At 30.1% G+C, this 15,641-nt stretch overlaps 4 protein-coding genes across 4 annotated transcripts; 1 reads left to right on the top strand and 3 right to left on the bottom strand.

Annotated features, from left to right (window-relative positions):
- Positions 1-783: 783 nt before the first annotated feature.
- On the bottom strand, positions 784-1,455 carry LOC129914778 (general odorant-binding protein 99a-like). The gene is made up of 2 exons (XM_055994164.1): positions 1,291-1,455; positions 784-1,219 (listed from the first exon to the last, which is right to left on the bottom strand). The coding sequence occupies exons 1-2, from the start codon at positions 1,324-1,326 to the stop codon at positions 803-805; spliced, it is 453 nt and encodes a 150-aa protein (XP_055850139.1). The 5' UTR covers positions 1,327-1,455; the 3' UTR covers positions 784-802.
- Positions 1,456-6,922: 5,467 nt separating this feature from the next.
- Positions 6,923-7,870, bottom strand: LOC129914777 (uncharacterized). Its single transcript, XM_055994163.1, has 2 exons — positions 7,740-7,870; positions 6,923-7,672 (listed from the first exon to the last, which is right to left on the bottom strand). The coding sequence occupies exons 1-2, from the start codon at positions 7,773-7,775 to the stop codon at positions 7,253-7,255; spliced, it is 456 nt and encodes a 151-aa protein (XP_055850138.1). The 5' UTR covers positions 7,776-7,870; the 3' UTR covers positions 6,923-7,252.
- Positions 7,871-8,006: 136 nt separating this feature from the next.
- Positions 8,007-8,810, bottom strand: LOC129914780 (general odorant-binding protein 99a-like). Its single transcript, XM_055994166.1, has 2 exons — positions 8,684-8,810; positions 8,007-8,620 (listed from the first exon to the last, which is right to left on the bottom strand). Exons 1-2 carry the CDS (start codon positions 8,723-8,725, stop codon positions 8,225-8,227), a joined length of 438 nt encoding a protein of 145 aa, XP_055850141.1. The 5' UTR covers positions 8,726-8,810; the 3' UTR covers positions 8,007-8,224.
- A 4,731-nt stretch (positions 8,811-13,541) lies between these two features.
- LOC129914779 (general odorant-binding protein 99a-like) lies at positions 13,542-14,242 on the top strand. Its single transcript, XM_055994165.1, has 2 exons — positions 13,542-13,667; positions 13,741-14,242. Exons 1-2 carry the CDS (start codon positions 13,626-13,628, stop codon positions 14,146-14,148), a joined length of 450 nt encoding a protein of 149 aa, XP_055850140.1. The 5' UTR covers positions 13,542-13,625; the 3' UTR covers positions 14,149-14,242.
- Positions 14,243-15,641: the final 1,399 nt, after the last annotated feature.

Raw genomic sequence — 15,641 nt, forward strand, 5'->3', positions numbered from 1 at the left:
GTAAAAGTCAACAAAACAGTGAAAGAAATATTTTTGGTGAAAGGATGTGTTTTTAAGAGGTTTGATTTATGTGTGATGAAAGGTATCATTTATAGCTGACACAAAAATGTTGTTAATTTTTTAAACTTTTTGAAAATGTAAATAATCTAAAAAATTATTATTTGGAGTGAAAGGATGTTTTTTTAAAGAAATAATATACCTACCCCAAAAACTGGAAAAAAACAATGGAACCGCAATGAAAATTGGTAAAAATATTTCATTTATATTAGAATCCAAGAATCTAAACAGTCTATAAAAATATTTTAGGTAAAAGAGTTTTTTTTTTTTTTTTTTTGAAAATAAAGAAAATTCGCGATAAGTCAAATAAAATCAATGATATAAATAGTAGGTACCTTTACCTACCCTTTATTAAAAATGTTGTCTTTGCGATATAATTTACAAATAAAAACAGAAAAAGAAGTAAATTTCTTATGCTTTTTTATGATAATTACGTGATTTCAAAAAATCATTATTTTACTTTTTAAGGAACAAACATATGGCCTTGAATATAATTGTATTCCTTAAAAAAAAATATGAGAATTCTTGAAGCAATAATTTTATTGAAATTTTTCTTATAAAAAAAATTTCAAGAAATGGTAAAAAAAAAGGTAAATATTATTAAATGTTTTCGTTTTATTGAAAATAAAAAACAATACAACAATAGTAATTAATATTCTAAAAACAAATAAAACATTCTTTTTATTATTTTAACATTAAACATTTTTTTTTTTTTACAAACAACAATTTAACTTTAAACTGTGATTTAATCATCCAAACTATAGTCTTCTACAGTTTCCTTCTGACCACTAATGAATTTCAAAAATGTCTGGTTATTCAAAAAACACTGAAAACAACGCTTTGCCCACTCAAATGGTGTACTTCCTTCACTATTTTTATCAACACAACTCTCAATGCTCTGACGTAATAACTGCTTATCATAATGTTGTCTTGCTTCTGTTGCTACTTTGTCCAAATCTATCATCATTTTATCAACAGAAAATCCCTCAGAATCACTCCAGATTCCGATTTTACGAGCCAAACAAAGATATACTTCAAATCTTTCCTTTGAAGTCATCTCAGTATCTTTGTTAATTCTTTTTTCTTCAAAGCTTTTAAGACAAGACGCATGAAAGCTTTTAATTTCTTCATCACTTGGGTACTTCCATTCTGCTGCTGATGACTGAAAAAAAAAACAAAAAAAAAAACATATTTAAGCAAATTTTACAAAAAAGAGTTTTCCTTTTAACTTACGATGGCAATTATTGCTAGAATAATATAAATTTTCATTGTGAATAATGTTCTTCTATTTGTTGAGATACACAAACTTCTGACGCGAATGTGAATACTATTACTTCATTTATAGCCGATTTTTTTAATCCACCTTTAACTATCAAAAGGTTATAAGGTTATCGTCTTGTTGTTTAAACAGTTTTGGAGCTACAACAGATTCCAATCGCAGATACTTTGAGACTACCACAGTATTATTTCTCAAAATAAACAAAAAATATTTCTCAATTATTTGTCGTTTGAGTGTAATATTTAGAAACAAGTTTGATAATATTAGCAACCAAAAAAATATTGGATAAAAAAAGTGATTGTCTATAAAGCCGGTTTATGGACGATGATTTTGATAAAGTCATAAGAAAGATGGTTGTGTGCTTTTGTTAAGAAAAAATTATGCCATTAAAAAGTTTAATATTTTTTCTTAAATTCTTACAATGAGTAAAAGGTATAAAAAGAATTTATTGAAAACAATCATTTTTCATGAAAAACAGTGAAAAAATCAAACTTTTTTTCTGCTAACACCATTAAATAAATTTTTTATATAATTTTTATACCATCCGAAAGCCTATTGTTTCAGCTCAAAATATTCATATCAACTATGTCTGTAGGACATCTACAAAAAGGGCTTGAATATTTTGAACCCAATCAGTTTTCATCAAAAAAGCAGGAAAATCAATCTTCTTTTTTTTCAATTAGGTACCTTTAAGTTCCCTTTTTTAATATGACAACTTGAAATAAATTTTATATCATCTGAAAGCTTATTATTTCACCTTTTATATGATGCTTAAATCATATTTCTACGATGCCTACAAAAAAAGTAAGATTTTTTTAAAGCCAACCATGTCGAAATTTCGAACTGAGAATACCGTGGTGGCTCGTCATGGGCAACAGATCTCCACTAGTGTTTTGAAGTATTTCTGAAGTGTTTTAATTTAACACTTTGTAGCTTGTAGTAAATGTACCGCTATGTGTAATATATCAAATTAAAGGTAAAATTATCAGTAAAAAAGATAGAATACAAAACGGTTAAAAACGGTCTAATAATTTGCTACAAGAAAACTTGATTTTCCCGTTATTCGGTCAAAAATCATTAAAGAATATCAATTTTTTGCACATGCATGCGCACAACCATAGGTAAACTATATGTTCAATAAGTTTGAACGCTACGAAAAATTGTTAAAAATAAAAACCCACCCGAAAATACCCCTAAAAATGTAGGTGTTTTTCAAAAATTCATATTTCGAAACGCGGAGATCCTTATTAGACCCTTAATCTTTTTTTTATTATCTTTTGAAAAAAACATTTTTCAAATTGTCAAACAAAATTTAGCCTACCTATAATCACTACTTTGTCAAAGGTCTACTTCATGTTTAAGTTTTGAAATTTTCTAGAATTTTTTCAATACATTTGTCAGCCTTACAATAAATTTATATATCGAAAAAAAAATAAAAAAAAAATCAACTTTCTACAACGTTGCCATTAGAAAATAGCTACTTTTTTGCAATTTTGTTTTACCCCTATTTTAAACAATATTTATTTATTTATTTATTTATTTCGTCAAGCAGAGTTATAAATCTCTTATAGACTACAGAATACAATAAGAATTATAATATATATATATCCTACCCACAAGAGAAGAAAAAAGATATAATATTTTTTTTAAATACATCTCTGCTTAAAAACATATTGAAATCGGTAATGTTACAAACTGAATTAGCCTGTCTTAAACAACGAGTAATAGCTTCATTGTAACCATAATTCACCTTGTGAAAAGGGATCTCAAATAGCAATCGAGAACGAAGATTTCGCTCAGGAGCATACCAACAGACTAAAGAAACCAAGAAAGGGCAATTGATTTTAAAGTTAATGATATCTCTTATGAACATTATTTCAAAATATATTCTCCTAGATTCAAGAGATTGAATTCCCAATAACAAACACCTCGAAGTATAAGAAGGCATATCAATATTCCAATGAAGAATTTTGATAGCCCTTCTGGTGAAACGCTTTTGAATCCTTTCAATTCTCATAGAATGAGTTTTGTACATAGGGTTCCATACAATGCAGCAGTATTCCAAAATAGATCGAACGAAGCTGAAATATAGTGATCTTAACGTAAAAGGATCTGAGAAATCTTTTGAGTTACGATATATGAAACCAAGCATTGAGCTTGCTTTGGAGACAATATAGTCAATGTGATCAGAAAAGTTTAATTTAATATCGAATATAACTCCAAGATCTTTTTTTTCAGTAATTCTGGCTAAAGGTGTTTCACCTAAACTATATGAAAAAATTATTGGGAATTGACTTCGATAAAAAGACACACACTGACATTTAGAAACATTTAGATGAAGATCGTTAACTTCACACCACTCGAAAAGCCTATTCAAGTCTCTTTGTAAATTAATACAATCTAGAGTTGACTTGATTCTGGTATAGAGTTTAATGTCGTCAGCATACATTAAACATTTGCAATTATTGAACTGATCAGGAATATCGTTAATGAAAATAAGAAACAATAGTGGTCCTAAATGACTACCTTGCGGAACGCCAGAAGTAACATTCACAGAATCAGAAAGAATATTATTGATTTGAACACGTTGTGTTCTACCTGTAAGGTAAGATTCTAACCATTTTAAAATCGAGGAGAAAAACCCAATTTTTTTCAATTTTGATAGCAATATTGAATGATTTACGCGATCAAAAGCCTTTGAAAAATCCGTATAAACTACATCACATTGAAAACCACGTTCAAGGGAGTTAACTAAATAGTTATTAAAGACTACAAGGTTCGTAGTTGTAGACCTCCCATTTACGAAGCCATGCTGGAGAGGAGAAATAACTTCTTTCAAAAGAAATACTAATTTGTTATAAACGATTTTTTCGAAAAGTTTAGGTATTACAGGAATTTTACAGATTGGACGATAGTTACAAACTTCATTCTTACAACCTGATTTAAAAACAGGGTGAATGTATGATAATTTCCAAGCATCAAGGAAAATACCTTCATGAAGGGAACGGTTAAAAATGACTGAAAGTGGACAAGCCAGAGCTTTTGCACAATTTTTTAACACTAATGAAACAATTCCATCCGCTCCTGGATGTTTATCATCGTTCAACATTCTCAATTCATCTTCAATTTCTTCAGAAGATATTTGTAATTCACCAATGCTTACTAAATTTAAGTTAGAATCGGAGTTCTCAATGGTTGACGGTACAGATTGTTTGTACACTGAACGAAAAAAGCTTGCGAACAAATTACACATTTTAAATGGGTCACTAGATGTTTCACCATCGAAATGAACTATGTTTGGAATACCAGCTGAGCTCTTCTTTTCATTTATGAATTTCCAAAAACATTTACTATTTTTTTTTAGATTAGTCTCCATATTCAAAACATATTGTCTATAAAGGAATTTGTTTAAAAAATCAAACTCCTTTTGTAATCGAAGATATTTGTTATAGAGAACTAAATCATTAATTGAATTTCTAAACAGTTTAAAAGCTTTGTTTTTTCTGTTGTTAATATTAATTAGTTTTTTGTTGAACCATTTAGGTTTAGATGCATAATCTTTTGAGATTTTAGGTGTAAATAAATCAATTGCCTCTTTTAAGGAATTAGTAAGAAAATTATATGCAATGTTAATTTCGCAGTTGTTCAAGACAGATGGCTGACAGGAAGATATAATTAAATTGGATATTTCATTAAATTTACATTTTTTAAAATTATAAGAAAGGTTACTATTTTGCAGTTTTAAATATTTATAAAATGAAAATTTTAGAGAAAGACAAACATGATTATCAGAATTACTCAACGGGGGTGGGTTTGGGTTGTGAATACCCACACTGAACTCGGTATCAACAAACACTAAGTCAAGGAATCTATTCAAACTATTAGGAAAGCAATTTATTTGCTTTAATCCGAATTCAGAGAAAGTATCCACAACTATACTTTCAGAGTCATTACTGACATTAAAAGGAATTAAAGAAGTTTTATCATCAGGATCTATGGACCAATTAATGAAAGGCAAATTAAAATCACCTAAAATAATAATATTTTGATTATTTTTTATATCATTTAAAATTTTAGTGCAATTATCAATATGAACATTATATAATTCAAATGAGCTTCTCGGTGGTATATAGCTTAAAATAATAAATACATCATGCAAGTTGTCAATACTAATTCGAACAATAAGTTGGTCGACATCGAATTGAAGAATGAGAGCATCAGATGGTAATTCAATTCGCAAGCATAATAAAGATGAACGGATAGCGAGCAGCACACCACCACCACGGGTCATACCAGCTGTGAAACCACATCGATCTTTGCGAAAAACATTGAAGAGGTTACAGTCGAACATTTCTGAGCTGAAGTGGTTCTCAGAGAGCCATGTTTCGCTTACAGCGATTATATCATATTGTAGAGATGATGACAATAGAAAGACAGAGTGCATTTTAGTTCTAAGCCCACCAGCATTGTCATAAAGCAAATGCAACTCAGAGGCTTTTAATGAGGATTGAGAACAAGGAGAGTATGTTGGAAGTGGCATTATCACACCAGGTTCTCTACATTCAGCGGTTGTTGGTCGTTTTTTTGTTTCTCGTTTTTTGGCAATGAAACAAACGGTTTGACTTTAACATGCTCAGGCCAAACATCGGGATTCATTAACAATTTCAGTTTATCAGCTGGAACACTAAGCTTGAAATTGATAAATGGAAGCTTTGTCAGATCAGCATCTTTTTTGGTTAGACTGTAGCATTTGAATAAAATGGAAGGAATATTAGTTTTCTTAGCGATATATTGAACTATTGTTTGTGGATTAGTATCGTTTTTTAGTTTTGATATATGAATCCATTTAATATTTGGCACCACATTCAAATCAGAGTCATGGCTTGTACCATAAAAGGCAGAGCGTTTAAGAGAATTGCGGTAGTTTTTATCGTAATTGTTATTGTTAATGTTATTATTGTTTTTACCTCTCTCTTTATTCACTGTCACTGAGGCGTGATTGACATTATTAAGTTGTGGATGTTGTTGTTTAGAACCAGAAGCAATTTCATCAGGTAGATTATTATTAGATGGTTGTTGTTGCAGGTTTGAAATATTTTGAATAGGATTATTATTGGAGATTGGTAGAAGGGAGTCTTCATCACATATAACACCAGAAATTATATTTACTTCATTTGGTACGGGGCTCATTGCATGAACGAAGGGAACACATTGAGGGGTATTAGCATGGGTAGAGATGACATTACGAAACGCTATAAATTCTCTTTTTAAATCACACACATTCTCAGAGAGTTCAGAAAAACGGCGTAAAAAATTAGAGAAATTAAAGTTCGAACAAGAGTTGCATTTCCAAAAGAAATTGTTTGAATTGGATAAAACTTTTTGTTCTTCAGCGTTAATATTTGCACAGTTTTTATGAAAACTTTGACCACAGAACGATTCACAAGAAATACTTTCTGATCTTTTCAGTTTTTCATTACATTTGGCACAATTTTTAGACATTACGAAGTAAAAATAAATTAGGATTTGCGAACAAAAAAAGAGAGCTTGACTTGACAGTACGACAGGCGACAATGATTTACCCTATTAAATGATAGAATTTTTTAAAATGCTTTATTTTTATTCAACTTTAGGTGATTATATTTCAAATAAGCTATAGAAAATTTTTAATTGAAATTTTTGCCGCACTGCTAAAATTTTCAGGTGAAACGGAAGAAAATGGCGTCACGTTTTCGTGGATTCTGCCATGGTTCATAGATTTATAAGACGTTATTACAACAAATTTGAGTAACACCGTTTAATATATAAAAACATTTACCAAAAATTATTTAACAACAAAAAAATGTAAAGAATTTAACTAAAAACAAAAATTTTTCAATCATAATATAAATTTATCACACAAAATCCAGTTCAAAACTATTGTTTTCCGACTTCATCCGGTTGTGTAAATCTGGCTTTCCTCATAGTTTCATATAACACTTCATTATCCTTGAAACATTTATAATAACGATATCCCCAATCTAATGGTGAACTTCCTTCACTATTATCATCAGCACAATTCTCAAGACTATCACGTAAGAATTTTTTATTAATATTATCCCTAGTGGCAACATTATCCATAACCATCATTAGTCTATCAGTTGAAAATCCTTTCGAATCACTCCAAACTTCTCCTTCACGAAATACACAAAGAACTAGCTCAAATTCTGGTTTAGTTAGGTCTTTAGATTTAGAATTTCCTCTCATTTCGGCTAAATTTTTGTGTCGTTCCAAACATGTGTCTTCAATTTCATCCCAATCTTTGTCAGTTTTGAGCTTCCATTCAGCAGCTGATGTCTAGATAAATTAAATAAATTTAGGATAAAGAGAATACTTAAAGTGAAATGATTTAAGTTTAACTTACAAGTGCAATTAATAATAAAACTATATAAATTTTCATAATGAAATTTAAGTGCAATGTTTTTTTTAATAGTTTCTAATTGGATCTGATGCGAAATTAATAATATTTCTGCATTTATAGCTGCTAGAATTGTTTATTATTTACTATCAAAAGGTTAGAAGGTTATCGTGTTGTAACTTAAACAGTTTTAAAGTCTCTGTATATTGCATTTGAAAAGACTTTTAGACTTTCTTTTGATAAACAAAACATGTAATCTCCTCTCTTTTACAAAAAAAAAAATCAATAATTATTTTCTACAATGATTCGCTTTGTAGGATTAACAGAAAAAAGGTCGGTTACAAAAGGTAGCCCTGAGGTACACCGACGAAAAAATGCGTTTTCTTGATTTTGTAGCATTAAATGTTAATTCAATTTATTAAAAAAGTACACTTTATTCGATTAAAAATTGTAAAAAAAAAAAATAAAATTCATAGACAGAAATTATTAAATCAATTTAATTTTTGCATCATTCCTCTCATTAAACCTCTCAACTTGCTATCGGCCAAACACTTAAAGTTGCGGAAACACCATTCTTGCAATGAACTGCCTTGACTATTATCATCCAAACAGCCATCAATTACTGATCGTACTTCTTCTTTGTTCAGTGTTTTATCATTACCAAGAAGTCGCAAAATTCGTTCCGATAACCAACCTTCGTTATCGCTCCAAAGTTCTGATTTACGAGCACCACATAAGATATATTCCATAACGTATTCATTATTTTCTGGATATTCCTGACGATTAAGTTTGTCGACAATGTTTTGTGGAAGATTCAAGTCTCTGACACATTCCACACGGAATTGTTTCATTTGTTCACGAGATTTTGGTTTCCATTCGGCAGAAGTCTAAATAGATTAATTCAAAATTCAAGTTTAATAAAAATTTAAATAAAAATAAAAATATCTTACAAGAACTATCAGTGACAGAATTACTATTAAAAACTTCATCATGGAATTGCAACTTTTGTTTATGAAGCAGGATAGGATGACTGATTGTGATGCAAAATTGAGTTAAGCTACAGCTTTTATAGGAAGAAGAAGAGAGACTTCAGAATACTTTTATCAATTGTTCTTGTAGTTAATTGACAGACTGTATCAAAAGGCTATCAACAATTTAAAAGGTAAATGATTAACCATTGTTAATCCTTCTACAAGAACTGATAAAGTTATTTTAAGAACATTTTTATTTATTAATTAAGTCTCATGAAATGCCATTACAATTCTTAACTGATATGACTTTTTTTGTCCTTCGATTGATTTGACCTTAAGAATGATTAACAAACTAGAGGTAAAGTATGCAAAGAAAAGTTTAAAGCTAGAACTACATCGAAACGGGAAACCGACGAAGTTACGAATACCAGAGTTACGGGCGACAGAGTTACGGCCGTCAAAGTTACGCGAAACCGAAGTTACGAAAAACTAGAGTTACGAATTCTAAAGTTATGTTAAGCTATGACATGTGATTTTTGGGTTGGCAACAATTGCGAGGAACGATATGGAATTATGGAAATACAAACAAGAGATTAACATTTTTCTCATTGGTCAGAACTAAATGAGTTAAGCGAAAATGGGTGTTATTTAATCCTGTAAAATTTTGATTGGATATGTATAGATATACATATATGGTTTTGTTTTTGTGAGAAGATCGCAAAAACGTTACATAAGTATACTTATGTAAGTTTGGGGGGCATAATTGAAATTAACTTCTTATTTGTCCAACTAATAGGTATTGCACCTACGTATTTTTTTTTTTTTTATGAATTAATATAATTATTCATAGCGTATTTTGTAATACCCACTTTGTATACCTATACCTATCCAATCAAAATTTTACAAGATTAAATAACACCCATTTTCGCTTAACTCATTTAGGTCTGACCAATGAGAAAAATGTTAATCTCTTGTTTGTATTTCCATAATTCCATATCGTTCCTCGCAATTGTTGCCAACCCAAAAATCACATGTCATAGCTTAACATAACTTTAGAATTCGTAACTCTAGTTTTTCGTAACTTCGGTTTCACGTAACTTTGACGGCCGTAACTCTGTCGCCCGTAACTCTGTTATTCGTAACAAAGTCAAAAAAAGTATGAAAATTAAACAAAAGTACAAAATAACAAAAATAAATTTATTGATGTGACATTTAAAAATATGAATTTATTTGAATAATTTGCAACTTTTTTGTACTTTTTAACTTTGTGTTTCTATGCAGTTCAGGCTTAAGTCACATTTGAGGGTTCGTCGCAGCACTGTGAAAATAAATTAAAATTTAAAATTCAATTAAAACTTTTTCACAAAATATAGAATACTTAGGAAAATTGATTTTTTGAGATTTCATATTTCTAATCAATTAATTATATTCAAATTGTTTTTTTTTTACAAAAGTTTGATAAAAATGATAAAAATCATGTTATTAACAATACGTCCGATTGAAGGTTTTGAATGAAAAAACAACAACTTTTTGGTGTTACCACCAATGTCTTAGAAGCTGGTGAACTGGGGTTATAGTTATTCAACCCCTGCATGTCAAATTTTGCAAAATGAAAAACAAAAGCATTAAAAATATTCTGCTAAACGACCAACACCAGCGGTTTATGGGTAATTTTTATGATAGGTCGAACGTTAGTATTTTTTTGTTTTAATTTTTAAAGACGATGTTTTGTATTATTTTTGTATTGATATTTTCCCAATAATATTTTTTGATTGTGATTTGTGAACAGTTTCTTTATTAATTTTTTTATCATTTATAACTTCAGGGTGCTAGGTATTTTTTTTTTTTTATTAGAGTTAAACAAAAATAATGAAATTTGGTTTTATAATATAAATTCTGTAGGGGAGAGTGGAGCTAAAAGTAACAGGGGTAAGAATTAACAGTTAAAAAAAAACGGTGTTCCTTTCAATATTAAGAAATGGGTGAGAGAGAAAAATGTTCATTTTTTCCATATCTACCGGCACATTTTCTTCAGTTGAAGATTTGACGGCAGGTTGAAAAATTATACTAGTAGTGCCCAAAAAAAAGAAGGTTTGTAACTTTATTTTAAATTTTATTTTTGATCTACCTCTTTACCCGAAAAAGATAGAGTGCTAAGTATTTTTTTGTTACATGAATTTGTGTTTTGGCTCAAATTGCGTGGATATGTTATGTCTAAATCAGTTTCGCTTTTTTTTTTAAATTGATTTTGTGTGAAAAATTTCATGCTGGGGCTAGTTGTAACGTTTTTCCGGGGCAAGTTGTAACATGTAAAAACCTACCTATAGATCCGTTCGCTTAGGTATTTATGTTTGCATAAATTGTGACTTAGATGAAAATTCTTCTTAATATGTGTATTCATTCGACTTTTTTTACTTTTTACAAGTGTAAAATAATTTTTTGAATAAGTACCAGAGATTAAACCTTGCTCTTTGCCAAACTTTCAGAGAAGAAAGATCTTATTCAACGTTCAACTTAACGATTTTTTGGGACGTACCCCCACTTTTTTCTCACCTACTGAAAAATCGTTTAACTAATATAACCAATAACCCTGGATATGAATGCTTGTAATAAAATTTGTATTTATTTTGGATTTGCAAACAAATTTTAAACCAAAAGTTGAATTTATAAACATTATAACCAACAACATCCGTTATTTTGTGTCGATATGAGTTTCTACAATACGTTAATTTTGCTTACGGTCTTGCTAGTTAAGTTTCTGATATCATAAAAATGTGAAAATTAGACTCAATAATTTTAGTCCAGTTTCTCTCAAATACCTACTCATTTTTTATTATATTAGTAAAATTATTTGTTTTTGTATTACTGTTAAGAGAAAAAATGAGTAACTAAAGTAAAATCGCTTCACTATTTCTGAGCCAAGAGTTAATCTAGACATAGAGGGTCACTATGGTGTATGTGTAATATTTTTGTTTAGTGCAAATTTCTGTGTTCTTGAGAAATTAACCAGAATATGTATCCTTTGATCACCAATCTATGACAATTAAAATGGGTTAATTGGTCACATGCAAATTGAAAATGGGATGCAATTTCTATCTCATCTTGACTTTTGGCAATTTACTCCAAATTTTCTCTAAAGCCCGTGTTTTACTTTGTAAATGTTTGGTATATTTCGTTCAAATCATGTTGAGTTTAAAAATAAATCTCCAAGCACAAGATTTAAGGAAAGACCACACCGAAAAGGTATACGGTAGCGGTAGAGGTACGCTACGGGTACTTGTATGACAAAAATTCCAACACATCAACGTTCAGATGTGAAATTTGGAGAATTCCAAAAAAGTGGGTCTCGCAATTTCGTCCGTGCGTCTGTGCGGTTGTGCGTCCATCTGTACACATTTCCAGAGCCTAAACGGGTGGACGGATTTTCTTCAAATTTGTTTTTTTTTATATGTCACTTAGAAAGTATACCCCCCATACAAATTTTTCAATTCAAACCAAATAACTCAAAAACGACTCTAACGATTTTGATTAAACTTTGCTGACGTAATATTCAAAGCCATTGCAATAAAACTGCATTAAAACTGTCAAATAAAAAATATTTTTTTTTTTCATTTTACAAAATTTGTCGGCTCTTCCCCAACATCAACAAAATTTCTTGAAATTTATATAGAGGCAGCTCTTCAAATCTACAAGTAAACTAACATAACAGTGTTTTAAACTACAAGAGCAATAACGTGCGACACCAGTCGTGCATTTTATTTTTTATTTTATATGAAACGTCCACACAAAATTTTATCAACCTACCACTTTTTTTTTCAAGGAGTACTTGATAATATTCTGACTCTAGCTCTTTGAGTAAAAGACAATTCATAAAGAGTCCAATAACTTTTTACATGATGGTCGAGACATTTTGGTAATGATTTTATTCGATCGGGCGTTAGAAAATGCCTTGAAATCATGTATAATATTAATATAAATGTTTCATTGCCTATAATATGGTATGCAACAAATCGAGTGCAACACAGAAAAAGTCTTGTATCTACCCTTCCAGATAGAATACAAGGTGGCCCAACATCTCAAAATCAATCTTATATTGAGTACTACCAACCATGTTAATTTCATGCTTTTATCACAAAGTGCACGATTGAACTCTTTTTTAATGCTAAGCCGCCTCACTAAAGAAAAATAAGATTTTCAAAACATTTTTGAAAATTTGAATACCTAGATATTGATGAGAAATACTTTAAATAAAATTGAATCAGGTCTCAAATACGTTATTTTTGATTATTATTAGTTTTAACAGCCAATTTGTGCAATGGACCACCCTAATGTATGCAGTAGAATGTCTTATCGCCAGCCATGCCGGCTTCCGATGTTGATAATCTTGTTCTAGGCAGTTTGATATTGTTACTAGCTCTGAACTTTTCTTTTATTATATATATATTTATGCAAATTGTATTGTGTATTTTATCAAATCGTCAATATAGTCTAAAAGTAAAAATATGCTTCCTAATTTTCTATTTAATTGAAAGTAATCAATTTTGTTTAAGTTTTCACTTTTACATACTCCTGTCAGAAATGTGTTCCAATTGCCAATTCATTCCTTATCACTTCTAAAAAGTCAAAAAAAAAAAGTATGCTTATCAAAAACTGACCTTTAATTATTTACTGATAGACCTTAAATATAATTTCATACTTCAATTCTGTAGGTTCATCTCGTATCTCTACAAATTCTATTGAAAGTTATCTCATGCTGTTGGTGGCATTATTCAAAGTCAAGATTATCATTTTTTTTTGTTTCTAAAAATATATGCTCATTGTTTGATTCGAGCGAACAAAATCTTCTACTTAAGCAGAGCCACAATGAGAGGTTTCATCTTAGCAGTTTTGTTAATCAACCTGAACAGACCTCATTTCCAAAATGAAATTCTTTGCCGCAGTTCTCGTCCTTTGCGTGGCTTCTGTAAGTTTTGAATTTATTTTAATTTTTTATTTGAAAATTTACTCATATTTAATTCCTTACTTTCTTTTCAAAGGCCTCAGCAGCTGTACTTAAAGACAAGACTGAAGATGAATTCTTCACAGCTAGCGCTGCCTGCGCCAAGAAACTTCAAATCGATGACAGTCATTTGGCCAAATTCCAAGAACTTGACTACCCCAATGACAAAACTACCCAAGAATTCTTGCACTGTCTGTGGACTGGAATGGATCTGTTCAACGATGAAATTGGCTACAATGTCGAAAATATTGCATTCCTTTACAAGGACAAGGCCAACTCTGAGGTTTTGATTCCAATTTTGAGTGAATGCAACAAGAAGGAAGCCAACGACTCAACTTTGTCATGGTTGTACCGTGGATTCCAATGTATCATGTCCAGCAAGGTCGGACAATGGTTCAAGGAAGATATTGCCAAGAAACAAGCTGCTTTGGCCGCATCAAGCTAAGAAGTTATATATTTTTTTATAAGACAACAGACTAATGCAGTAAATAAAAATAAGTGTGGATAATAATGCAGTGAAAAAAATTGGTTTTTTTCTTATACCTACAGACTCCACAGTGAAATTGCGGGGTGAAATTCTTGAAAAAGTTTTTACTATTATTCTCAATTTAATCGAGTGATAATTTTCGGTCTTTTGAATATTCTATTTATTTATTTATTTATTTAACATAACTAATTTACTAGTTTACAACAATTATACTTAATCTAGGATATATGATTTTAATTGACTATAGAGAAAAATGTTAATTTAAGCTTACTAGAATTTTCTATTCTCTTGTCAAACAAATTATAATAACTGTTGTTATGTAAGTTAAAAAGTTTAAACATTTTATTTAGAGGTGAAAATTGTTCATAATTAGTACGACAGTTTGAAATAAGTATACTATCTGTTATGTTTCTCAAGTTTCTTCGTGGAATGTTGAAGTTGATACGAGACAGAAGGTGCAAAGAGTCTATATTACCATTGATTAATTTAACAATGAATACAAAACATAAATATAAACGTCTGTTCTCAAGACTGGGTAGATCAATGAGTTTCAGTCTATTCTTATAGGGTGGGAGATCATAAGGGTTAGTCCACCAAAGTCCTCTGAGCGCAAACCTTAGGAATCTTTTTTGCACTTGTTCCAGTCTATTTTTATGGCTGTCATAATGAGGCGACCAAACCTGGCAAGCATATTCTAGAATAGGCCGAACGAAATATATAAAAAGTTGTTTTATAACGAAGGGATCGGAAAATTGTTTCGACTCTCTCTTTATCCATCCAAGAATTGAGTTAGCTTTATTAGTAATGGAGTTAATATGTTGAACAAATTCGAGTTTGCGATCAAATGTGACACCGAGCACAGAAACCTCATTTTCACGAGAAATTGACACATCATTTAACAGATAATTAAACGAATTAAAAGAAAGTTTTCTAGTAAAACACATAGTTTTACATTTATCGATATTAAGACTCAAACAGTTACGAGTACACCAGTGGAAAAACGAATTAAGGTCATATTGGAGTTCTTCACAATCACGAGTATTTGAAATAGATTTAAAGATAGTCACATCGTCAGCATAAATGAGACACTTTGAGTGTTTTAATACGGATAGTAAGTCAGTAATAAACAGAATAAAAAGAATAGGACCCAAATGGCTGCCCTGTGGAATTCCAGAATTGATCTTAAACTTGTTTGATTCGCAACCATTGAAAAGTACAGAGTAAGATCTGTCAAGTAAATAAGATTTAATCCATCTTACAAAGTAATCGCTAAATCCCAATTTTCTCAATTTAAAAAGCAGAACTTTATGTGACAACTTGTCAAAGGCTTTACTGAAGTCAGTAAATACGCAGTCTACTTGTTTTTTATTTTTAAAGGAATCAATACAGTTTTCAGCCAATTCTATTAAAATAGTAACTGTGGAGCGACCTTTTGTGAAACCATGCTGATT

The sequence above is a fragment of the Episyrphus balteatus genome, chromosome 3, assembly GCF_945859705.1.
Source record: "Episyrphus balteatus chromosome 3, idEpiBalt1.1, whole genome shotgun sequence".
Classification (NCBI taxonomy): domain Eukaryota; kingdom Metazoa; phylum Arthropoda; class Insecta; order Diptera; family Syrphidae; genus Episyrphus; species Episyrphus balteatus.